This window comes from Prunus persica, chromosome G6, assembly GCF_000346465.2.
Source record: "Prunus persica cultivar Lovell chromosome G6, Prunus_persica_NCBIv2, whole genome shotgun sequence".
NCBI classification, from domain to species: Eukaryota; Viridiplantae; Streptophyta; class Magnoliopsida; order Rosales; family Rosaceae; genus Prunus; species Prunus persica.
The window spans coordinates 19,719,493-19,744,513 of record NC_034014.1 but is presented as its reverse complement, the minus strand read 5'-3'; the positions used below and the strand labels follow the sequence as shown (position 1 = coordinate 19,744,513).

At 37.3% G+C, this 25,021-nt stretch overlaps 4 protein-coding genes and 1 non-coding gene across 5 annotated transcripts; 2 read left to right on the top strand and 3 right to left on the bottom strand.

The window, feature by feature from the left end:
• LOC18772551 lies at window positions 40-2,226 on the top strand. Its single transcript, XM_020566611.1, has 2 exons — window positions 40-1,731; window positions 2,085-2,226. The coding sequence occupies exons 1-2, from the start codon at window positions 834-836 to the stop codon at window positions 2,135-2,137; spliced, it is 951 nt and encodes a 316-aa protein (XP_020422200.1). The 5' UTR covers window positions 40-833; the 3' UTR covers window positions 2,138-2,226.
• TRNAY-GUA lies at window positions 347-437 on the top strand. The gene is given in 2 exon segments: window positions 347-383; window positions 402-437. It is a non-coding gene; the product is annotated as a tRNA-Tyr (tRNA).
• LOC18774524 (monoacylglycerol lipase abhd6-A) lies at window positions 3,014-5,517 on the bottom strand. Its single transcript, XM_007205531.2, has 4 exons — window positions 4,766-5,517; window positions 3,861-3,953; window positions 3,701-3,768; window positions 3,014-3,470 (listed from the first exon to the last, which is right to left on the bottom strand). Exons 1-4 carry the CDS (start codon window positions 5,387-5,389, stop codon window positions 3,308-3,310), a joined length of 948 nt encoding a protein of 315 aa, XP_007205593.1. The 5' UTR covers window positions 5,390-5,517; the 3' UTR covers window positions 3,014-3,307.
• On the bottom strand, window positions 9,727-12,686 carry LOC18773368 (pentatricopeptide repeat-containing protein At4g39952, mitochondrial). The gene is made up of 2 exons (XM_020565132.1): window positions 10,170-12,686; window positions 9,727-10,055 (listed from the first exon to the last, which is right to left on the bottom strand). Exon 1 carries the CDS (start codon window positions 12,662-12,664, stop codon window positions 10,325-10,327), a length of 2,340 nt encoding a protein of 779 aa, XP_020420721.1. The 5' UTR covers window positions 12,665-12,686; the 3' UTR covers window positions 9,727-10,055; window positions 10,170-10,324.
• LOC18775574 (ubiquitin) lies at window positions 15,554-15,898 on the bottom strand. The gene has a single exon (XM_020565828.1). The coding sequence runs from the start codon at window positions 15,896-15,898 to the stop codon at window positions 15,554-15,556; it is 345 nt and encodes a 114-aa protein (XP_020421417.1).

Here is a 25,021-nt window from a genome sequence, read left to right as displayed (position 1 = left end):
CGCCACCGTCAAACCTCACTGCATTTAGCCTTGAAAAAAAGATGCAGAACATGAGACGAATCTGGGGAAAGCTCGGACTCAAACAATCTAAAAAGTTTGCAACCCTTTGATTCAAAAGCTACAACTTATTTCAAGTGAAAGTGCACATATCTTTTGCGTAACAGCCTCACTAAGAATTTTTTTTTTTTTTTTTCCCTCTATATAAGGTAATAAACAATTTGGCAATACGGAATGGCGCCAATTTTAGAGGGCTGACTCAAAATTTCGGACATTTTAAGGGATTTTTTTTAATTATTTTCAGATCTATAAGGTATAAATATTATTTACTACCAAGACGAACAAGCAACCGACCTTAGCTCAGTTGGTAGAGCGGAGGACTGTAGTGGGGTTTCCTGGTAGATATCCTTAGGTCGCTGGTTCGAATCCGGCAGGTCGGATAGTTTTTTTATTATCTACCTTTGTATTCTGCAAATCTTTAATGATTCTTGCTTTCTTCCTCTACACTTTTCTTCTTTCTTTTTTTTTTTGGTTCTTTTTTGTTTGTATCAATTCTTCTACACTTTTCTTTTGGGCGATGTGGGGGAAAGTGAGTCCGTCCCCTTACACTCAAATTCGAATCTCTTCTTCTATAAGTTAGATGAATTTAGCATATCGTTTATATAAAAAAAAAAAAAAAAAGTAGTAAATTTATCTGATTGCCCACTGCCTACTTACATCTGTTCCCCTGTCTCTCCTCCTATACCCAGCAAGCACAAATACACACCTCTAGGTCCTCTTGGAAAAGATCATAATATCATCATATATTAAACAAAGAAGCCAAGAGAATCCCAACAATGGAACAAAAAACACTCCTACCAGCTCTTTTATGCGTCATCTTCTTCAACCTCCTCTGCTTCACCATAGCCCAAAAACCTCCTGCATGCCAAACCACATGTGGTTCCCTTAAACTCAAATATCCCTTTGGCACAGGCGCTGGCTGTGGCTCCCCAACTTTCCAACCCTACATAGCCTGCGAAATTACCAACAAGGACCAAAAGCAGCAGCAGCAGCTCCTCCTCACCACCCACACAGCCTCATACCCAATCACTTCCATTTCCTACTCCACCCAAACCCTAACCCTAACCCCGCCCTCCATGTCCTCCTGCTCCTCCATGCAACCGTCCCCATCCAACTTCGGCCTCGACTGGGCCAGCCCTTTTCAGCTCGGCCGATCAACTTTCATCCTCTTGTCCTGCCCACCCCCCACCTCTTCTCTCACCCTCGGAGGCTCCTCCGGCATCCCGGTCTGTGATCCTTCCTACTCTAACCTCTGTGCTTCTATCTACACGTGCCCTTCTGTGGTTGGTCTTGGCCTTCCTTTGTTCCCCCCTACCAACACTTGCTGTGTGTATTCACCCGGCAATCTTGATAGCAAGGGTGAGCTGGACCTCTGCGGGCTGAAGTGCGCCGGGTATACCTCCGTGGTGTCCCTTGGAGACTACCCGACGGACCCCTCCCGGTGGGAGTATGGGGTGGCGTTAAAGTATAGCCATGGTGATTTGGATAGTGGCATTGTGGACACCAAGTGCAAGAGCTGTGAGATGAGTGATGGGGTTTGTGGGTATAGTGTTGATGATCATTCGTTTCTCTGCGGGTGTAAGAATGGCTACAACACCTCCTCGGATTGCAACAATAATTTCAGTCCAGATCAGGAACTGTTTTGGGGCTCTGCCTCTAATTTACTACCTGCTTGTAAGTTCTTCTTCTTCGTCGATATATTTCTTTTTTTTTAAATTTAAATTATTAAAGATGAAAAAAAAAAAAAAAAAGTTTTCATGTTGGTTAGATAATCATTTTTAAATGTTGATGCCTCGTTGTCATAAAATGCGCACCGGATGCTCTTGAGCTTTAGTGGAAAGTGCAGTCCAGTTTTTGCATAACTTTGTGTGTTTGTTTGGGATGGGATTTGTTTGGAGGATAAAGACAACTTTATTGCGTGAGCAAAAAGAAGAGATAGCTTAGGCCTTAAGGTGGAAGCTACAGAATTAGCAAATGAGGAACTAAACTTTAGTGCTGATTTTTTCGTCATCTTTTCAATTTTGCAGGGAAAATGTGGTTTGCGCTCGTGGTTTTTTGGGAAATCTCCTACTCGTTTTGATCTTTTTTGAATTGTAATTGGACCCCAAAAAATATTTATGTGACTGAAAAAAAAAATTAGAATAATAAAACAGTCAAATTGAAAAGGAAGAGGAATAAAGGTGAGCAAAGCATCAGCATCTTCCTCACATATAGGATGTGATTCTCCACTTGGAAACCTTAACCATCCAATTAAATTAACCTCAGCCGCAGGTACGTTCAAGGATCGGATCAATTGATATGCGTTTTTTTAGTACAATGATAGTCTAAACTACATTTGATAGGTGTTTATCACACACACACAATTAAGATGTCATATAGGGGTTTGAACCTGAGACCTCTGGTATACAAGTCAAATTCAATATCTTTTTTCATTGGATTAGACCCCGTTGACCATATGCTTTTGGTTGGGAAGTTTGGGTGGTTTAATTGAATTTATTGTGTTTATTGCAAATTATAAGAACGCTAAACTCATGATGCTACTGGCTTTTAGAATCGTGAGAATGGAATACATACATTTTCATGGACACCAACATAGTTTTTACTTTTTAAAAGCACTAACATGAGTTTAACTTTTAAAGCTTCCTAGACAAGTGCAATCATATCTTTGCTTGGATGGAGTAATTTCAAATCTAGGATTTAATTGTTTGTACTACAATCCATTCATCTATGTTAAGATTTGGATAAGAAAATGAAGAAAATAAATAGATTTCAAATGAGTCCTTACATATAGTCATTTTAAATCCATTACAAATGTTTTACATCTAGTTATTTGAAATAAATTGAATCCAATGTTTTCTAGTTTTTTTCTAGTCAAATCCAAAATGGAACCTAAGAGCATAGTCTTTATTACCCCTTATTATGTTGCCAAATAGTTGCTTATGTCGCAAGCATTCATGTAAGAATTAATATGATCCAATGGTCTAGATTCATAGTCTAGCAATACAAGTATCCTATGTCACCGACGATCTAGTAAGAAAACATTTCCCTCATGATATTTTCATGAAACCATTAAAAGAAACATCTGCGTAATCCAGTTCTACTGCGCTGATATACACCTTTTTGTCTTATAAATATACAAAATGACCACATAATCCACAATACGCACCAGCATATCTCATATTGTAGGTTTTAAATGAAAACCAGTTACTTATCTAGTCATCTTGATTGCTCTTCACCTTCTCTTCAAATTTCAATCCACCTTGCGGCCGTTGCTGTGGCTTTCTTGTTTAGGTGGAGCAAGTGGATCAATGAGGAAAGACTTCATGTGCTTGTACATCTCTTTGGGTTTCTCTACATTTATGGCATGTCCTGCATTCTTTAAGATCACTAGTTGTGAACTCTCACCTATTTGCCTGCAACAGAGGAAGAACAGTAAGACCAAACTTTCAAAAAAATGCACAGACCCATGCAAGGATGTTTAGAAGTGGTCTTCCCATTGGAAGAATTCCAATGTTTGACGAAGTCAACCTAAACAAAGCCAGAAAGTAAATATGGACATGATTTTGGTTTGTCATAATCATAATGTTCCATAGAAATAATACACAAATAATGTTATAGAAATAACTAAGCCCACCCGATTTACCTTTTTAATCGGTGCGCCAATTCCAGTGGGAATACCAGGTCATGCTCTCCCCAGATGATTAGTGTAGGCTGCATCAAAAAGAAATTCTGCCTTTAAGTACTCCAGAAAACCAAAAAGATAAACACTACGCCCCAAAATGCAAAACATGTTAGAAAATTACGTGGGATATCTTGGGAAGATCGGACAATTTTCTGTCCTTGTGCAGGGCTTGAATCAATCCTTTCCTCTCTTGAAGGTGTTCTGTGCACATCACCTGCCAGTCAACCGAAACTCATAAGACAAGTTTCAGGTGAAATTACTGTATCGCCCGTAATATTGGGAAATGAGAAATATTGAACAACATCTTCATTTAATATGAACAAACAGGACTTGCACCACGATTGCCGCTGCATTACAGAATCAACGGTAAACAAACAATATTTTGAGCCCTTTATGACCATGAACTGTAGTCTCTGGCAGCCTAAAGATTTTCCCATTGACACTTGGGATTGACACATATCCCTGAATAACAGAGGAAAGCTCTGTCTTTATGTGAGGCAAAACATAGTCCAAAATAGACAAAAGAGATGCAATCTGATAGCGCAAAAAAGAAATTATTGGCAAAAGAGATGAAAGTGATTATGTGCATGAGTCAATCTGAATTTACCATCTTCATCCTACAAACAGGACCAAAACGGGTTTTGTTGTGTTCCACCAAACACAAATATCACTTCCCGTGACTGATTAGATGCTAGTTTCACAGTTTTGAAGCATCATTTTATCTTGTTTCTTATGAGTACGAATCAGCCAATTGACAATTGATTTGGCTATGATTCATGTATGATCCCAGATACTCTGTGAATATTCAAACCAGATACATATGGTACTGAAATGTATGTTTGTACAATGCATCAACTATATTAACTTGCATTAGGCAAGAAAGAAAGAAACTTCGTTTTTTTTTAAGATGCCAATTTGCTCTTTTGAATTAAACCCAACAAATTAAACACCCCAAAACACACATAGAGACACATGCAATTTCATTCTCAGAGAAAAAAAAAGGAGGGTTCAGAAAGTTTTGCTTACCTCAATAAAATCATTGAGAAAACAAGAGGGCACATTCTTAGCAGGCTTGTGAAAAGAGATCTTCAGCAGCTGCCTAACCTGCTGAGGCCTCTGAGGCAGCAAAATACTCACAGCCTCCTCCACACTCCTCACCTGAAACATCCCCTTCTCCATATCCTTCTCCTCCGTACACACCCCGGCGCAGCATAACACAAGCCTCTCTATCCGCTCCCCAAACTGCGCCGCCATGCTGTAGGCCACAAACCCACCATAGCTAATCCCAGCGACGCTCATTTTCTTCACCCCGTGGGCCTCCAGGAGGCCCACGACGCACTGGGCCTGAAAAGTCTCGGAGCGGTCGGGTCGGGTCGAGAAGGAGTCGCCGAAGAAGATAAGGTCCGGGATGTAGAGGTTGAAGCGGGAGGCTAGAGGGGCGACGAACTCATGCCACTGCCACATTGCGTTGGCGCCGATCCCGTGGATGAGGAGCAGCGTAGGCTTGGATTGGGAGTGGGATTTGGGGACCCAGCAGTGCATGATTGTGCCTTCGCCCAAATCGGTGGTGGTGGATTTTAGGCCGTGCGATGAGAAGGAGTAGCGGAAGCAGCGGTCGCGCGACGCTGTCAAGCTAAAGCAGCCAGGCATTTTTGAGGTCGTGGAAGAAGAAGAAGAAGAAAATGGAGGGAGTTTGAGAGTTGGAGAGTCAAAGAGAGGCTTATGGAAATGGCGGAGCCTTGCTGCCTGGCCTATCTTATTACATAGCGACAAGGAGGCTTTATATGGTTTGTTAAGGGCGGGATATAAAAATTAAAAAACAAAAAACAAAAGGGAAAAGTGGAATTTTCTCTGTGTCTTTATTTTACAGTGGAGGGGGAGCCAACTGAAAATCAACACGCTTTTTTCTCGTTTCAATGTTTAAAAGTGGGTTATGATTATTATGGCACTTAATATGAGATATTTACAAACTATTTTTATAACCAGCGAATACATCCATAATAAAGCTACACTACTATAATGGAGTTAGTCACATTGAAAGTGTCGAATCTTATCATAAATATATATTGTCCTTGCCACCATCTATGTGAGAGTGATGTCATAAGTCGATTAAATAATCCATGTGCTAGTCGCATGCTTTGTGGTTAGTCTACCATGACCTTAGTTAAGGCTAGTTGGTAATTGTTTTTACAAATTGAAATGAGTATAAACAAGAAATTTTATTGACAAAAAAATTGAGTGCAACTGTCAAACAAAAATGTAATAAGAGTATCATTTACATTTTCTATATCAAGATTGATGGGGAGGATTCTCTTTCTAGTACAGATAAAAATAGATAAGAAAAGAAAAAAAAAACTATGAAGGAAACTTTGCATAGATTATTACAAAGTGGTAAATGCATTTCCTCCTTTGAAAAATGATTATAGTTATTATCTCAATTTGTCATTTGTTTTTAATATAAGAAAGAATATTCGTCTACCAACCCCAGAAAAAAATGTGAAACTAATAAAGAGGATTGCCCCTACTCCCTGCATAATACAATTTCATAGCAAACGTTTAATCCGTTTTGGAGTTCAGCGATTTGTATGAAAATGCCATTAGGGATTTCTTGGTCTTGTGTCCGGTTTTTATTTTAGTCCTTTAACTTAGTTTTTTAATTTATGTCGTCCAGCATGTACTCCAATTTCATCCTTCCGTAAAATCCCATTAAATTTTTTTGTCTATAGCATGTATCAAAATTGACAATTGTATCATTCAAACAACCTTATTACTTTTTTTGGGATAAAAAAGCGATAGTATTTTATTAATAAGATCGTGGGAGCTGTGAATATAGAATTCATTTTCTTCTGTATTTTATTAATAAGATAAACAAAAATAAGTACAAAGCAACTAAAATGTAGAATATAGATACAACTTTTCTGGTGACCAAACACAACAAGAAGTTAAATTGATCTTGAGAGAATATATACAATCCAAAAAATAATTAAAATCCCTAACTAAACATCCATAAGCATATATACTTGAACATGCAATAAAAATTTAACGCACAACGACATAAATAAAAAAACCCTGAACCCTATTGGTATTGAGAATTTGGTTGCCAAACAAAAGCTTCTATCCAGCTGTTGACTTTCAGCCTTTGTAAATTTTTTTGAACGGCGTTGATTAATTGAATTAAAACACTTGACTCTTTTATGATGAAGATTGACCTTCATTTACAACGTCAAAGAAGATGGGCGTCAACCGCGCCGCCCCCATAAAGGCAATTAGTTTTAAATATTAGCATTGTTGCATGTGTCTGATGGCACAGAGCAACAACAACACCTGACATTGTCTGTTGTTGCTGATGTCTTATATTGTCACATCGTTGTGCCTACTTCCTTTGTTTTTCTCTTGCAAAACTTAATGCGTGGGCCAAAGTGCTTTTATAACGTGATCGGCGAAATATGCACATAATCTATATATATATACAGTCCTCTTCTATTGAGTGATCCCTCAAATAATTTTATTTGAGAGACGCCTTTTAGGGTATCCTACAATTTTTTTTCCAATGATCCAAACCATCTATTTTTTAGGTCTTCATTCATAGATCATCCTAACAAAAAATTAGACAAATCGGAAACCGTTTCGACATCCAATTGTGTCTTACAAAATCAATGAACACGGTGCTTCAAAAAAATGCTAAAATTTCAATAACTTAATTGAGTGGTCAAATGATATCGGATTCAAGTGATTTTTTGTAGGGATGATCTTTGAATGAGTATCTACAAAATAGACGGTTTGAATTAGTGAAATACAATCCGGAGTGGGGCCTACAAGGGGTGTCCCTCAAATAAGTTATTTGAGGGATCCCTCAATGGAAGCTCTCTGTATATATATATATATATATATATATATACAGTCCCCTTCTATTGAGGGATCCCTCAAATAATTTTATTTGAGGGACGCCCTTTAGGATACCCTACAATTTTTTTCCCAATAATCCAAACCATCTATTTTTTAGGTCTTCATTCATAGATCATCCTTACAAAAAATTAGACAAATCGGAAACCGTTTGGACATCCAATTGTGTCTTACAAAATCAATGAACACGATGCTTCAAGAAAATGCTAAAATTTCAATAACTTAATTGAGTGGTCAAATGATATCGGATTCATGTGATTTTTTATAGAAATGATCTATGAATGAGTATCTACAAAATAGACGGTTTGGATTAGTGAAATACAATCCGGAGTAGGGCCTACAAGGGGTGTCCCTCAAATAAGCTTATTTGAGGGATCCCTCAATAGAAGCTCTCTGTATATATATATATATATCAAAAGTCATGTAAAACATTAAATATCAAAAAATATGTTTGATTAATGTAAATATTAAGAATTGAAATTATTTATTAAATAAAGATAATATAGCAAATTCACACTTTTTTATATTAAAAAATTTAAAATTAAAAAAAAAGATAATTAATCCTATTTTTATGGAACACAACTATCTATTATCTTTTTTAATTTTAAAAAAAAAAATTAAATTTTAAAAAAACAAAGCCTCTCATAAGTGCGGAAGCGCATGCGAAGAGGTTAGTTATATATAACCGATTGGGGCAATAAAAACTAGTCAAAAAAGTTTTTACAAACTAAAAACAATTTTTATAGTGTTTAGTTGAAATATATTTTTAAAATATGTTTTCTTTAAAGATCTTTTATATTGAGAGGAGCGATCACACACACTACACGGATGCTATAACTGGAATCCAGGACCTCTAATGGATAGCAATTTCTCCAAACTATTATACTAATGAGTCCTTTCCTAAAAAGATTTTTTTTAAAAAAAAATTGTTTCATAAGAATAAACATTTGCATGCTTTATGAAGAGACGCCTTTATGAATTTTTGGATGGTGTTTGAAGTTGGAATAACTTGTGTGGAAAACGCTTTCAGTCATAAGTGCATTTATTATAAACATGTTAGATTAAAAATTCCAAGTGACTGTTAAAAAGCACAAAAAGTGCTTTTGTAATTCAGAAGTTTTGATTGTTAACAAAGTTTTGTAATTCAGAAGTTTTGATTTTTGGATTGCCACCATCTCTCTAGCCTTAACCATAGTTGCAAAGACATGCTTTTGCGTGACTGGGAGTGTTCCATTTCTCATATTTACAGAGAACAAAGCATTATGGCTGGGTTGACCGAAAAAAAACGTTGTTGCTGACCATATGGCACATATGGGTCAAAGTTTCAATTTGGGTTATCTCGTTGTCGATCTTCCCCCTCCTTCTATTGTAAGCCTCTTGACAAATGATTCTTTTAAGATGATCACTGCTAGGCTTGTTCCATTGTAGTTTTCTTTCTGGTCTTTTCTTGGGCTTCGGCCCTCCTTGTAACCAAAAAAAAAAAAAAATTATAATAAAACGACTCTTCAAATAAATTACGAAGGAAAAAAAGGCTTCGTGTAGAAAAACATAGCCGACCAGTCTATCAACTTCGTTATTTATTAGCAGAGAGATGCATGAAGATGCAGATAATGTTCGAGTTTGAGACGTGGCTAGAGATAATCAATAAATAATAAGTTTTACACAACACCAGACCAATGAGGAGCAGCAGCTGCTAGAATCAATCTTTGTGGATAGATGTCCACATCAAAATAATGTTTTTTTTTTTTTTCCACAGGCCACCTGTTTTATTTTTGTGTTGAAAACAGGCCATTTGTTTTGACCCAACGTTGGTGACCTGTTTGGTTTGTTAACAATGATTTAAAGTCGAAATTGATGACATTGATCACTTTTGTGAGTGTTAAGTCACCTACTTTTGATTTAGTTTGTCTGCTTGCTGGCTTAGGACGCAAAAGTCTAAAGGCTCTGTTTCGTCTTGTCATTTTCTAGAGCAGGTACCCCTGCATTCGAGGTCCCATGTTCGAATTATTAACAACGATTATGGTCAACACAGCGCTAGCAGTATAGCTTTGGTTTTAAGTCTAGTGAGATGAAAGAGGAAGTAGGAAAAAGAAAAATTATCAGAATTTCTACTAGAGAAATGAAGTAGATTTATGTTTTGATGACATTGTACTGCTTTTTAGAAGGAAGCTGTTTTCAAGAGAAACACCAGCATACAACAGAAGAGAACTTTTATGTAGCAACTAAATTCAGATCAATAAAGATCTACATATCAAGTCCCTGAAATTAGATTCATCCATCCCAATAATAGTTCCTGCTCCAGTGTTTGATGAGCTAAAGCTTTTAGGAAACTATAGACCAAATAGCCCCATATTATAAACCAGTTTGTTCTAAGAGCAGCACTTACCAAACAACCAGTAGGCAGCACAGCTATCTGCCAACAAAGCATAACAGTTATTCCATAATGCATGTATCTCTCTGCAGTATCTCCAACTGCCTAGTATCAAAAGGTTAAAAAGTAGTCCAGCGCATTAAACAAGAATGTTACCTGCAATCTAAATTAGTTCAATAGCAGTTGTAGCCACATTCTTTGCCGGTGGACCAAAATTCAGGACATACGAGGATCGACTTTGTTTGCTTCTGTCAGTGTAGATCCTGATTACTTCTCTAGTAAAAAATTTCTGTTTCTCTCGATTACACAAGTTAGACAACACTCCAACCCTGTGTCTTTCCTATGCCCTGTTTCTCCATCATTTTTCTCACATTTGTAGCCTCCTCCCACCTTCCAATAGAACTATACAGGTTGGAAAGCATTATATAATAGCCATCATTTTCTGGATCAGATTCTATAGCGTGCCTGGCAACCCTTACACCCAACTCAATTTCATTGTGAATCTTACAGGCACTTAACAACGACCCCCACACGCCACCATCAGGAGGAATAGGCATTGACAGAACTAAATCTTTAGCTTCTTGCAGATTACCAGACCTTCCAAGAATATCTACCATACAAGCATAGTGCTTCAAGTTTGGTTTCAGAGAAAGATCTTGCATTTTACCAAACAGATATTTCCCTTCTTCAACAAGTCCTGAATGATTGCAGGCTGAGAGAAGAGCAAGAAATGTGAGTTCATTTGGTTTAATATTTGAATTTTCCATCTTGCGGAAAATTTCTAATGCAGGCTCTGCATGTCCATGCGTTGCATAACCTGAGATCATGACATTCCAAGAAATGACATCCCTCTCTTCCATTGAGTCAAACAGTTCTCTTGATTTCTCAAGCTGCCCACATTTTGCATACATATCAACTAATGCAGTGGCAAGAGATAAATTGATCTCAAGTCGTCTTTCCTTAATGTGACTGTGAATCTTTTCACCTTCTCCCAGAGATGCTAGATGAGAACAAGCTGAAAGCACTGTTACCAATGTTGCTGAATTGGGCTTGAAATTTACTGCAATCATTTTTTCAAATAGGGCTATAGCCTCAGCAGAATGTCCAGCGTGGGTGTAAGATGAGATCATTGTGTTCCATGTTATAATATCTCTCTGTGTCCCACTAAAAATTCTCCTTGCAATTTTCAAATGACCGCTTTTTCCATACATGTCTAAGAGTGAATTGGCTACCGATATATTTTCATCCATAGAAACCTTAATTAGGTAGCAATGAAGTGATCGGCCAAGATGGATTGCTCCCAACTGGAAACACGAACAAATCACAGAGACCAAGCTATTAGAATCAGCTTCAATGCCTAGATGTTGCATCTTCCTAAACAGTTGTATACATTTTACATGTAGTCCCATCTTAGCATAGCCACAAATCATAGTATTACAAGACTCTTTGTTTTGATGCTGCATTCCAAAAAAGAGCTTCTCTGCACGAGTCAATAACTCAAACTTGCAGTACATGGATAACAGTGCACTATGAACCATCTGGCTCAATGCATAGTTTTTCCTTATGACTGATCCTAGGAAGGCCTTTCCTTCGTTGATAGTTGTGGAATTTTTAAATCCTGAAAGCATGCAATTGACTACAATTTCATCTGGGAAAATATCACTGACCTGCATTCCCTGGAACAAACTTAAGCATTCATCCATTAAACCTGATCTGGCATAAACACCAATAACTGAAGTCCATGATAGAAGATCTTTATCTTTTATTTCACAAAACGAAAGATAAGATTCACCAGGTACCCCACATCTGGAATACATGGACAAAAGCAAAGATTTAACAGCTTCGGAACACCCAATTCCACTTTTCACTACAAAACCATGCAAGCATTTACCTTCTACCAGAGTACCCAGATCCCCACAAGCTTGAAGCCCAACTTCCAATGTTCTAAAATTTGGCCTCTCATCAGAGCCACCAACCCTATGCATCTCACAAAGACACTCCAAACCCTTCTCAATCTCATCATTCTGCACATACCCGATTATAAGCGCGGTCCAACAAACCACATCTCTCACAGTAGTTTCCTCAAACATAAAATATGCATCCTCCATTCGACCACACTTTGAATACATATACACAAACGAAGACCCAACTGCCGAATTACCTGAGAAAAGCCCGAGTTTCAAAGCCAACCCATGAACATTGTTGCCATGTTCTAGCAACATTAGCTCGGCGCAGGAGGCAACGACCATTGGAAGAGTAAATTGGGTAGGAGCGAAACCCAAAGCTCGCATTTGGAAAAAGAAATCAAGGGCTTTTGAGTAATCGCCATTGGAGAAATGGGTTTTGATTATGGAGTTCCAAAGAAAGGTGTCTTTGGGACAAACTGAACCAAACACTTTGGTGGAAAAAGTGGGTTTGCTGAGAGACGCATAAAAAGAGATTAGCTTTGCGGCTATAAAGATGTTGTTTGCGTTTCCAGAAGTGACAATGAGAGCATGGGATTGAGAGAGATATTGGAGATTTGAATTTTGGTTGGAGAGGAAAGAGTGAAGCTGACAGTTAAGGTAGTTAGAAGCAGAGAATGAGCAAAATGGAAGAGAGGAGGGAACACGTTTGAAGAGGTAGATGGGTTTGTGTCTGAGCATAAACATGGGATTCTCTAACGGCTTTGTTTCTTGGGCTGTCGCCTTTTATTTGTGTGATGTGCACAAAACGGTGTCGCTTGATACTCCCTGAATTAAAACGAACCATTACAAAGGAAAGCAAAAATTATATGATTGAAGATCGTTGTAAAATTCTTTAAGATTTTTAGGAGCTATGGTACCTGAACTTTGCATCGACTTTAGCTTTGATCCCGCAACTTTCAAAATAGCTTCCACGGTCCCTTATTTTTACTTTCGTTTATAGCAAAGGCTTTGGAGTAACTTATGTTACTTCTTTCCGTCAAAATGAGAGGTGTTTTGGTCCTTTTAGGTGGGTTGTAGTTCCCACCAACGTCAATCTCCTCTTCCAAGTAGATCTAAAAAATCGTGCAAAACCCAACCCCTCGTAGATCTCAAAAATTTGATTCGATAAACAAAAGCAACATAATGAAAATTGTGCATTTGTGCGTGCGAGTGCATATTAGGGTTTGGAGGAATTGAGTTGAAGGAGAAGGATTGGGAGGCGTACGATGTTCTTGGAAGTAGTAGTTGCCCTGGAGGTGGGAACCAAGGCGATCAATGGCTTAGCTGGTCTCGCGGATCCCAAATTCAGCGATGTAGATTACTCAGCCCAGGGTTCCCATCTTCGTTGGAGATTGAAGATTTTGTGATGAGATGTAGGTGGAGGTGTGTGTTTGGGCTCAGTCTCAGGCCTTGGCAGACCCAAGAATTTTTTAGCGAAGGTGCAATTATGAAAGGCTAAACACTTTTTGTGGATTGAACATCTAAGGCTTTTTAGGTACCTAGATTGACCTTAGGTCCCTTCATGCATTCATATCATACATGAAAAATTATTTTATGTAAAAATATTGACTAAGTATGAAAAATAATTTTTCGGAATAATTATTTTCTCAAGATAATTTTTGGTGGCTTTTATTCCTTACACATCAAATAAGAAAACTTGATTTTATGGGATTAGTATGAAGTATATATTTGACTTAATGAGCCATCATTTTTAGCCTAAATCGTATTTTGCACTAAAACTGATTTTTCATATTTTGATTTTGTGGTAATTTAATTTTTCTAGTATTTTTATTTGAATCCAAATGGGGGTACTTCCTTCTTTACATTGTAAACTTAAGTAAATGGAGTAATATAAAAATAAATGAAAGTAAAAGGACAAAAACATTTACTTAAAGCTGAAAATGGAAATAAGATAATCTTTACACCTGGAGTGTGCCACTACCAGCTGAGCAAAAGGGCAATTTGAAGCACCTACAATGGTTTTTCTGACTAGATGAGGTGCAGTGCACCTCCTTGCGCCTTAATGAGTTTGCCACTGGTCTCAAGCTCGCAAGGCTAGGTTCATATTTATGCAGAGTTTGGAGAAGTATGAGGATTGGGAGGTTGATCTGGGGAATGAGTATGATTTGATTCTAGTAGTAGTAGTGAACAATGACGAACCCAGAAAGTTCCACCAATGAGGGCATATATGAACTTGGAGGTCGAAGAACACTACCCTTTAAACTACTTTTATTTGTGTGAAACTATATAAATTCTAGAAGTAAAACACTACCCTTTAAAGAGATGTGCCTTGGGGCTTCTTTTGTTATTTTCTTTTTCTCAAACTTGAAGGTCGAAGAACTAGAGGATGCCAAGTAAGAAAGATGGAAAGGTGGGAACTAAAAAAACCCACCTAAAAGGACCAATACACCCCTCATTTTGACGAAAAGAGGTAACAGAAGTTGCTCCAAGACCTTTGTTACAAATAAAAGTGAAGTTAAGGGACTATGGAAGCAATTTTGAAAGTTGCGGGACTAAAGCTAAAGTCGATACAAAGTTCAAGGACCATAGCTCCAAAGCCAATTGTTTATTATCATGGGATTCAAAAAAATTTGTATACTTGAAAAAACCAATGGGTCATGCCTTTAAAGACTTTAAAATGAGGGAGTTTTATAGCCATTAATGGAGTGTCTTCATGATCGACTTTTCTCTTCTTTTTTTTTTCTTTTTTTTTTTTTGGTTGAGAAATTTTAGTATTGCATTCATGATCCAACCAAAAAAGCCACTAGCCACAAATGACCAATACAAACTAGCCACAAAGGGCCATTACAATAATAGAGTGGCCTAACATCAAAATTAAGACAATCTGGTGTGTCTCCATTAATGATCATGCAGGACCGAAGAAACTCCAGCATAGGCATCCCAACTAAGATTGCAAACTCAGAATAATCATAAAAAGATAAAGCTTACAAAAATCAAGCCATAACAATACAAATAAAACTCTCACAAAGGAGAGATGAAAAGCTCTCACAAAGGATAAATGAAAATTTCTCACAAAGGATAAATGAAAAGCTCTCACGAAATGAAAGGTGAAAACTACACAGAGAACTCAAAGAGTCTCTGTGACTTATTCCGAACATAAAGAAACCTCAAAAAGGATGGTGGCGGAGTTCCAACGCCGAGACACAACCGTTTGTGATGGTTGAAGGAAAATCATAACAAAACAAAGACAAATAGGGAAAACCTTTTGTCTCTAAAAATGAAGGAAGAAGAGAGGGAGGAAGAGAAGAGGGAAGATGGGAGGAAGAACAGTGGCTTCCTTCCCTCTCAAAGTGAAAACTGTTGTAAAAGTGGAGTCCACTTGCCTATAAAAGGCTTCCCCCTTCCCCTACTCAATATACAGATATACTAAAGGAAGAGAACAAACATTCTCTTCTATTCCTTCTCTCCATCTCAATTCCCTCTCCAATTTCTCTCTAGATTTATAACACGTTATCAGCACGACGCTCTAACCATACAAGTCCAAGGAGTTTCAACTTCCCACACCAAAATCCCCTCTGTCTCTCTCTCAAAATCCCATCTTTTGAAGAGTCAGAGAGGCCTTCTAACCTCTCTCTAGAAAACCCCAGGACAGAGCCAAACAAAAACACATAACACATTGTCTATGGTATCAGAGCTCTCCACATCAAGAGTGATGGTCTTGCCAGTCAAGGTCTTAACAAAGATCTGCATACCACCTCGCAAACGGAGAACAAGATGCAAGGTGGATTCCTTCTGGATGCTATAATCAGCAAGGGTCCTACCATCCTCTAGCTGCTTTCCAGCAAAAATAAGCCTCTGCTGGTCAGGAGGGATTCCTTCTTTATCTTGAATCTTCGCCTTGACATTGTCTATGGTATCCGAACCCTTCACCTTAAGAGTGATAGTCTTTCCGGTCAGCGTCTTAACAAATATTTGCATCCCACCCCTTAATCGGAGAACAAGCTCTCAACTTCAAGGGGAATGGTCTTCCCTGTAAGTGTCAACCCAAAGATCTGCATCTTGAGAATCTGAAAACCAACGAAGAACAAAGATATGCATCAAAGCTCACGAACCCTCTGAGCCTCGCCAGGTCCAGCTTCCCGTCCGTACACGCGCAGGAGCTCATCAGAGCCTTCAATCTCTTCCCCAAGGAAGATATCAACATCATCGACGGCCCTAATTCCTCGATCTTCCACGATTCGCCGAGGCTCGTCGAGAACCGCTTCAATCTCCCCAACCTCGTTGGCTCAGGAGTCTTCGTCGAGGACCTCGACCACCATGCCGGCTACTTTAAGATCGAACATTCTCATGCCGCAAGGATATTCTACCTTTTTCTTCGAGTCTCGCACAAACAATAAGGACCCTGTTGTTATATGGTTGATTGGAGGCCCAGGGTGCAGCAGTGAATTGGCTGTATTTTATGAAAATGGTCCTTTCAATATCGCAAATAACTTGTCCCTGGTGTGGAACGAGTATGGTTGGGATAAGGCATCTAACCTTCTGCCTTCTTTGCTGAGCACCTTGAGTTGGCAAAGAATGACTTTTACATAACTGGAGAATCATATGCTGGACATTACATTCCAGCTTTTGTTGCTCGTGTCCACCGAGGAAACAAAGCTAACGACCGAAATGATGAGCAGCACCCACCGAAATGATGAGATTCCCACCATCTTTTCAATTATTATTATTCTATATTATTTAATATTAATATTAGTGCATGTGCTAATGGCAGGTCAAATGAAAACACAGTGACAAGCATGATACCTTACAGCAAATTAGCACGAAGATGGCCATGCTTCTATAATATATATATATATGAAAAAGTTGATGGTAATATAATATACTATATTTATCTGCCATTCTATTACTAACCTTTAACAAAATGGACCCTTGGTAATACTAAACATATTATCAGTGGGAGACCGTTACTAATACTAACATTTTTCTTATTTTATTCGGTGGTGGTTTTAACCCCTTATTTATTTTAATTACTGTATGGTGTAGTTTTATTACCCATACGACAATATTTATTTAAAAGGGTGGCGCGGGTTTATCGTCCACGCCTTTCTTTTTATTTAAAAGTATGATGTGGAATTAACCCTCATACTTTATGAATTTACTTTACCGCACATTTAATTTTATTTAATATATAGTGCGGAATTAACGTCCATATAGCAAGCAATTTATTTTACCGCACATTTAATTTTATTTAAGATATGGTGCGGAATTAACGTCCATATAGCAAGCAATTTATTTTACCGCACATTTAATTTTATTTAAGATATGGTGCGGAATTAACGTCCATATAGCAAGCAATTTATTTTATCGCACATTTACTTTTACTTAAAGTATGATGAGGAATTAACCCTCATACTTTATGAATTTACTTTACCGCACATTTACTTTTACTTAAAGTATGATGAGGAATTAACCCTCATACTTTATGAATTTACTTTACCGCACATTTACTTTTATTTAACGTATGGTGTGGGTTTATCGTCCATACAAGCAATTCATTTACCAATAATTTAATTTACAAGCAATTTATTTTATGGATTAATTGTGTGGTATGATGAGTTTTTTTTTACAAAGATACAGATCAGAACCAGAAGTTTCTTGATCCTCATCATACAACTACATCAGGACTTGAAGATCCTTGATGATGATATTGATATGAGAGCTGGCTGTCTCTCCAGTACTATATTTGTAAACATGTGATCGGACTTGAGGGTCCTTGATTCTTGATATGTAAATAAGGACCTGGGGTTCCTTAAATGATGTAACAGTATTATATTGGTTAATAGTGCCGTACACATGAAAATAACTGTATTGGCAAATGTACTGTACACATGAATAGTGCCGTATACATGAATAGTGATGTATGCATAAATATTTACCATTTTGGGTAAACTGTCACTATTCAAAAGGGAACCTGCAGTTCCTTAAACTCATGGATGAGCAATTAAATGAGATGCCAGAAGTTCCTCAAGATATGGACAATTATGTAAGGGCTTGAAGTCCAGAAATATGTACAGAAAATTGTAAAAATGTCCATACCATGAGAATATGTGATTTTGGCTTGAGGTTCAAAATCTAACAGTGTTGAGAACCTGAAGTTTCAACAATTAAATGGACAACCCTTGAGGTATTATTGCAAATTGTGGTACGCCACATATTTCTTTGGCATAAGAGAATGATGAATTGATGCTCCCCCCATATTTTGTTATATATGGGCCGGAAGCTCATGAACCCAAATATATGAGATATTAGCGTGGCTTTTACTCAATTCATATTTCATGTCCATTTGAAAAGGGCAAATAAATTCTGAGTTTGTGTTTAGCCCAGGCCAAAAGTTCCATACGTTGAAATATGAAATTTGGGAGAGTCGATGTGGTTATTTGAACCTATAAGGCACAAGGTTCCAAACCGTCATTTTGAAAAGACGTAAAAACCACAGGTGCAAGTTTAAGAATGTGCGCAATTATTATAACATGAAAGGAACATACAACAGATAGATTTTTCCACCTGCAATGAAGGTGCAGGCCCTGTAAAATCTATAAAAATACATTATGTTCTGGAAGTCTCTGAAGGAAGAGGACGACGCCTCTTAAGCTTAGCCATGAGCCTCTCGTGGTCTCCCAAAATTCTTTCATTGGAGACCTGCAGCATGTCTAGCCTTCTCAGTGTATCAACAGAGTACGAACTCACCAGTTTCAACAAGGCATTATTCTCTCCTTTAAGTTTCTCAACCTCCTGTTGAGACTCATGAAGCATTCTTTGGAGAGACGAATTTTCAGTTGTTAGCCTCTCAACCTCGTTTGCTCTAGCACGCAAACGATCAGCCATGTTAGAAACAGAAGCAGCACTCTGAATGCTAAAAGCCATTGAGTCATCAATAGCCTCTTCCTCAGACCTCCCTGTTAACAGCATTTCATCCATTGGAGTAATGAAATTCCTAGCTACTATGACAGCAGTAGCATCATTCATCATCACAGAATTATTAACTGTGAGATGACGATTTTGGGATACAAAGGATGGACGCCAAACTTTGGCGTCACTGGTTGTTGTGGGAGTATCATTTAAATTGAAATAATTTGGGCAGGAAGAAGAGGAAGCCATTTTTAAGAAGGTTTCGAAGAAAGTCTTAAGAAAACTAAAGTTTCAGAAAATGAAGGAAGCTAAGTTGAAACGCAGTTGCTCCAATCAAGTTTTGCAAAGGCAATATCTATAGGAGGAAATATGGCTACAGTTTTTTAGGATCCCAATATCTTTTCGGATCCCCATATTCTCTTTTTCTTTTTCAGATTCCAAAACTTCACGCGGCCTCCATTAATGTTTGTCGGCACTTTCGGCGTTTTTCAAGTATCATTTTCGTCAAAAGCCGATCTTGCTTTGCGGATTTCACGAAGCTATTTTTTCAAAAGTACCCCGAGAATCTCGCAATTTTCCTATGGTTAATTTGAAATTCACCGGTTCTACCTATTCCTCTTATTTGTATATAAATGTGTTACTAACGAAATTTTATTTGCAGAAGACATCTAGTTTTCTCCATACCTAGTGATGCGATATCTACTTATTTTTCTTATCAGTGAGCACTCAATATGCCCGAGAAGCAAGACTATCTCTGATCATCCATTCAGGAAGCGAGACTATCCCTAATCACGTTTCCGCCACATCAGGGAACTGTGAAGGCGACCTTATGCTATAATCTCCGGAAGTTCTTATAGACTAGGAGAAATGAGAGCTTGTTGTTTGCTCCCACCAGCTTCCTTCCTTGATTGCTGAGCTTGTTGTCTGCTCCCACCAGCTTCCTTCCCTGATTGCTTACCTTACCTTGCAATCAATATCACATTTTTTTTGCATTTTTTCTCTTTTTGTAACTCTCTATTCATAAGAGACTTTATTTCTTTAGAATGAACATCTGAAGAAAGAGTCCATGAAGTGATCCTAACTCTGAGGGTTATTTGTTTTAACAGAGGCAAAAGAGTTGTGATTTTTGCTCTTGCAGGATATAACTAGATCATCAAGCGCTATATTATATTTACTGGGCCAATACGAGCTTGAATGATACTTGAGAAAAGTTTCTCCCACCTAAGGATGTAAGCAATACTTGTGTTATTTTATGCTTATATACTTATTTGATATTTTATCTTGAAAGGTAACCAAATGGGGAGATAAGTCTGTTCCAAAAGAATGGCTTGTATGTATCCATGAATTATTAATGCAAATTTTACAGATTGCAAGTTGGATACATTGATAATACACTGCACAGATTAAAGTCCCATAAGAACAGAATATGGGTATAGCAGTGATCAATATGATGCACGCCTGTTGCGTAGCAAATGATGTGGATTGAAGTCTCGAAAGGACAATCCTTTGACATGTCAATATTGATATTGTGCACGCCTAATGCGTAGCAAATTGTATGGGTTAAAGTCCCAGAAATTAATTGACATGTATGTATTAATCTGTGGCATGCCTGCAGCATGACAGATATATGGGTTCTAAATGTTCCAACTCCCTAAATAGAGATTATCCACGCCCTACTGTAAAATAACGCTCCATTGGAGGTTATAATCCACATTCTCACATAATAAAAGCCCCATGAAGTGGCTTGGGTACCCAAAGGCAAAGAAATGCTTATAATTGATGCATGCACGTGCAAATGAGAATGATGGGATTATGAATTGATGAATGACAATTTTTGGTTTTGGAGTAGCTACTCAAATCATCAATGGTCTGTGTTGATTGGAACCACGTTCGATTATTAAATGTCGACAATATTATTGGCCAAAATGGAATGAGGTAATTCCATTATAGATGAGAATGAACGTGAAAGAACAAACCCACAGTACGAACCCCAAAAGATGTTAATACTGAAATTTATACTTGGGTGTTCGGAATAAACGGGAATATACCTACTTTGTATGACACACTGTTTCTGGCAGAAACAAGAAATGTTGGGTTTTCTCCATATTTACAGATTCAATTGTGCCCCCCTTATTACACAATTACGGAGACCAACATATTATCTTTAAGGGTTATTAAATGCACGGAGCATATCGCCAGAAGCGATTTCCTAAAGATGTATAAATAGCTGGGTAAAAGCTATATAATGTGTCATAAAGTTTAATCCCTTTTAGACAAAATCCGTTGAGAGGATTGACATTGCATAAAGCAAGTCCCTAAAGGACATGCGCTTGAAGCACAAAATTTGTACTCAATATTAATATGCATAAATTACCTCAGTGAGTACATTGATTATAATGTGATTGCAACACATTAAAGCTTCTACAGAATTCACGAAATATTTATCTCGACTTAAAAATCGAGTATTATGCCAACGAGATTCTTGCTTATACTAAGAAAGTATTGAAGCATTTTTATGAGGATTATCCGTTGGACACTTTAAGGATTTTCCGGAAGTATATTGGACCGTACATCGTATTTTCCAGATAGAGCTCAACTCCATCACCATCATTTTGGGATGATGTGAGGCATATTTGATGCAATCTCAGCATAACACCATATACGGGCATATTTTTGAGTGAACTTACAAATAGCCCAAGTGTTATTAGATATGCGGACTCTGGAAATCTCTATGGTCGCTTACTGGAAAAAGCTAGTCATGAAGTTTTCAGGGGGAGATATTCATCAGGGGGAGCGTGGTATTAATAAAGACCTTCACACACTGTACTCTTTTTCCTTCATCCAGGTTTTTATCCTACTGGGTTTTTCTGGTAAGGTTTTAACGAGGCAGTGTCGCTCAAAATTGACTCACAGAAGCAGTGTCAACTACGATATTCAGAAAGGTGATCAACAGTATGACTCAAAGATATTTTGCCAAGCATCAGGGGGAGCGTGCTATCAATAAAGATCGTCAAACACTGTACTCTTTTTCCTTCGTCCAGGTTTTTATCCCATTGGGTTTTTCCTGGCAAGGTTTTAACGAGGCAGTGTCGCACGCGCGTCAATATACATAGAATTTTATGTTACACATGATTATGTACTCTTTTTTCCTTTGACCAGTTTTTTGTCCCACTGGGTTTTTACTGGCAAGGTTTTTAACGAGGCATATTCCATATCATTTGTGGTCTCCAAGGGGGAGTGTTGTAAAAGTGGAGTCCACTTGCCTATAAAAGGCTTCCCCCTTCCCCTACTCAATATACAGATATACTGAAGGAAGAGAACAAACATTCTCTTCTATTCCTTCTCTCCATCTCAATTCCCTCTCCAATTTCTCTCTAGATTTATAACAAAAACGATTTTAAAAGGGTTTTTTTTAAGAGATAGGGAGCTAGGGAGCTAGGGTATGGTATTGGACCAAAGATGAGGGATGATATGATGAGGTTGATGGGGATAAGCACTCCTTTTTCTTTTCTTTTGGTAAACGATGAGGTTGATTTGTTTATATTGTATGAATCGTACTTTGGGAATCTTATGACCAACTAGATATAGTTAATGTGGAAAAAAATGCAACTTGTGTCTAAGTGAGTGGAATCTCTCTCATTCTTACATGTGTTAGATGAGAAGTTGACAAAGTTGATAAATTCCTAGCTAAAGTAGCATTGTATTTGTTCCTCTAACATGCATATGGTCAAATTAATTAATAGTGAATGGGGGCACACTACTAATAGTCAAATTAATTCAAAGTTGCGACATTAGCTTGGAGAGCAGGAGGTTGGTGGAAAGTGGTGCAAAAGGCATTCTCTTTGGCCTAATTTATGAATTTGCCATGGTGGCATGGCATGGATCTAGCAAAACAATATTTGTAGACAGGTTTTTGGTTTGAACCTTTTATTTATTTGTGGGAATTATGGATCATAATGAGAAGAATAGAGGAACCTGTAATTGAAATCAAAAGAAAATTGTGCATCCAATTCCTTGTAATCAATGCATGAGCAAAATAAAGTCCAACTTTCACTTCTGGCATGCAAATCAATCGTTGTTGGCTTACCCATCAACTTGTCGGTTGGCTAAGGAGAAGAAAATATTCATTGACAAGGTTGCTTGCTCGACTACTTTCAACACTCACCCTCAAGTCATGCCAATAGTTGTCCAATAATACAGCTAATTAATTCTTGAACTTTTGAACTTTTTTATTTTTTTTATTTTTATAAAAAATATTAATTTTTTTTTTTTTTACAAACCGATCTTCTAACTATTCTAATGTATAAGAATGAGAATCAAACTCGGGTGTAAGAAAGTATGTACAATGTCTTAATCAACTGACTTAATCCACATATACTTCACCATTTCACTACAAATAATGGTGACTGTTGCCACTTTTTTTTGTAGTGTTTATTTTATTTTTTAAGTGTGTGTAGTTCTATACATCAAACAATTGTTGAGTCATACTTGATCTTGAAAGTGACATAGAAAAAATCATTGCATAAACGAAGCTTCAAATTTTTCATCATATTGAAGTGGCTTAATTTATACTTTGGCAAAAGAAGTAGCTTAATTTATACATAATTTGATTAGCACAACAAGGCCAATCAATAGATTTTTCAAAAGTATATTTTATATAAAGGACGGTGACCTTAAAAAGAAGTTTGGCTTTATAATTGTAAAGATTGGTGAGTGAGTTTTCTTAGATAGCAACAACATAAGTAAAATGAGCAAGATAAAAGGTTTATGTAAATAACTTTCATAATATCACTATAGGAAATTGTATATTATTCTGTAGTTAGGTTGTGTACATCTAATGATTCCTTATATCAGATAGTGTGGGACGAATTTTTTTTCCTAGAAAAGTAATGTCTGTAATAAAGGTTTAATATATATTTTTTAGTACAAGCGATAGTATAAAATACAGGGTGTGAGATTTCTCAAACACACACAACTATGATGCCATGGTGATTTGAACTAAACAAGTGAAGACCCTTTTACACTGGACTAAACCCTTTTGGCCATTTTTTAAAATTAACCAAACAAGTTTATGTTATAATCTCATCTAATGCGTGTGGGAACAAATAAATTCGATGCCTAATCAAGAGGCGCCACGTGGAAAAGAAGACAAATCCTAAAATATATTATTTAAATCAATATTCGGATTTAATAATATATTTAATACTAGAGTTATCATTTTAAGTTGAGGGAATAAATTTCATAAATTCCCTCAATCCATTTATTTTCTTCCATAACTTCCCTCAGCTCCATTAATCAGGAAAGGATTCTCAATTATTCCCTCCATAAATGGAAAAGAAGAAGTTATATGGAAGGAAGGCTATTTAAGTAGGACGAGAAAAGACGGAAGGTAATCTTGAATTTTTATTTAAATTGGAAATTCCTCTCTCAATTAGATTTTTACCCGAAAAGTACTCTCTCTCTCTCTCTCTCTCTCTCTCTCTCTCTCTCTCTCTCCGAAATTCTCCCCTGCTCTCATACTCGTGGCTGACCAGCTCATGCTATTGCCACCTCTCTTATCTACTCGGCTCCCAAGCCACATCTCTCCCGTAGATAAATATCTCCATCCTTTTAGTATTATATGCATCTTCCGAGATTATATTATTGACTTAAGCATCGGAGGGCCCTTGGCCACCATCACACCGGTGGTTCTCCATTGACCACCATTTGTCTTGCAGAGAATCTAATAGAGGAACGTTCGAGAGAGAAGATTCATCTGCGAATATTCTCCCAGGAGGAAATTTGCACAAACAATTCGCATATTTGGAATCCTTGTATCTAAATGGGGATGATTTCGTATATAAGACATTTTTACTCATAGCTTTAGCGAAAGTGACATGATAAATTTAAAAATGAAAACAAGATATGACGTAAAACATCTCCAAATATGTTCCTCAAAACTAAATTTGGGTGAAAAGAAAAACATCAATGCGTATGCGTTCCAAAAATTTGTTGAGTTCCTAAAAATTTCCCTAAAATCTAAAAATCAAGTTGATGTTTGGGAATCCTCAAATTTGAAGAAAACAAAGTATGAGGGGAATGCAGTTTTTGGAGGGAACACATGATAAAATGATATTTGTAGGATAAGAGGGACTTCTTACAGAGATTTGAGGGAATTTTTAACTTTAGCATTGGAAATGCTTCACAAATGGA

Excerpts from the sequence above, each read along its gene's own strand:
- LOC18772551 (XM_020566611.1), top strand. The coding sequence starts at position 834 with ATGGAACAAAAAACACTCCTACCAGCTCTTTTATGCGTCATCTTCTTC. Across the intron at positions 1,732-2,084 it reads CTCTAATTTACTACCTGCTT|GGAAAATGTGGTTTGCGCTC; the intron begins GTAAGTTCTTCT and ends TCAATTTTGCAG.
- LOC18774524 (XM_007205531.2), bottom strand. The coding sequence starts at position 5,389 with ATGCCTGGCTGCTTTAGCTTGACAGCGTCGCGCGACCGCTGCTTCCGC. Across the intron at positions 3,769-3,860 it reads ATCTTCCCAAGATATCCCAC|CCTACACTAATCATCTGGGG; the intron begins GTAATTTTCTAA and ends TTTTTGATGCAG. Across the intron at positions 3,471-3,700 it reads TTGGCGCACCGATTAAAAAG|GCAAATAGGTGAGAGTTCAC; the intron begins GTAAATCGGGTG and ends CCTCTGTTGCAG.
- LOC18773368 (XM_020565132.1), bottom strand. The coding sequence starts at position 12,664 with ATGTTTATGCTCAGACACAAACCCATCTACCTCTTCAAACGTGTTCCC.
- LOC18775574 (XM_020565828.1), bottom strand. The coding sequence starts at position 15,898 with ATGCAAATATTTGTTAAGACGCTGACCGGAAAGACTATCACTCTTAAG.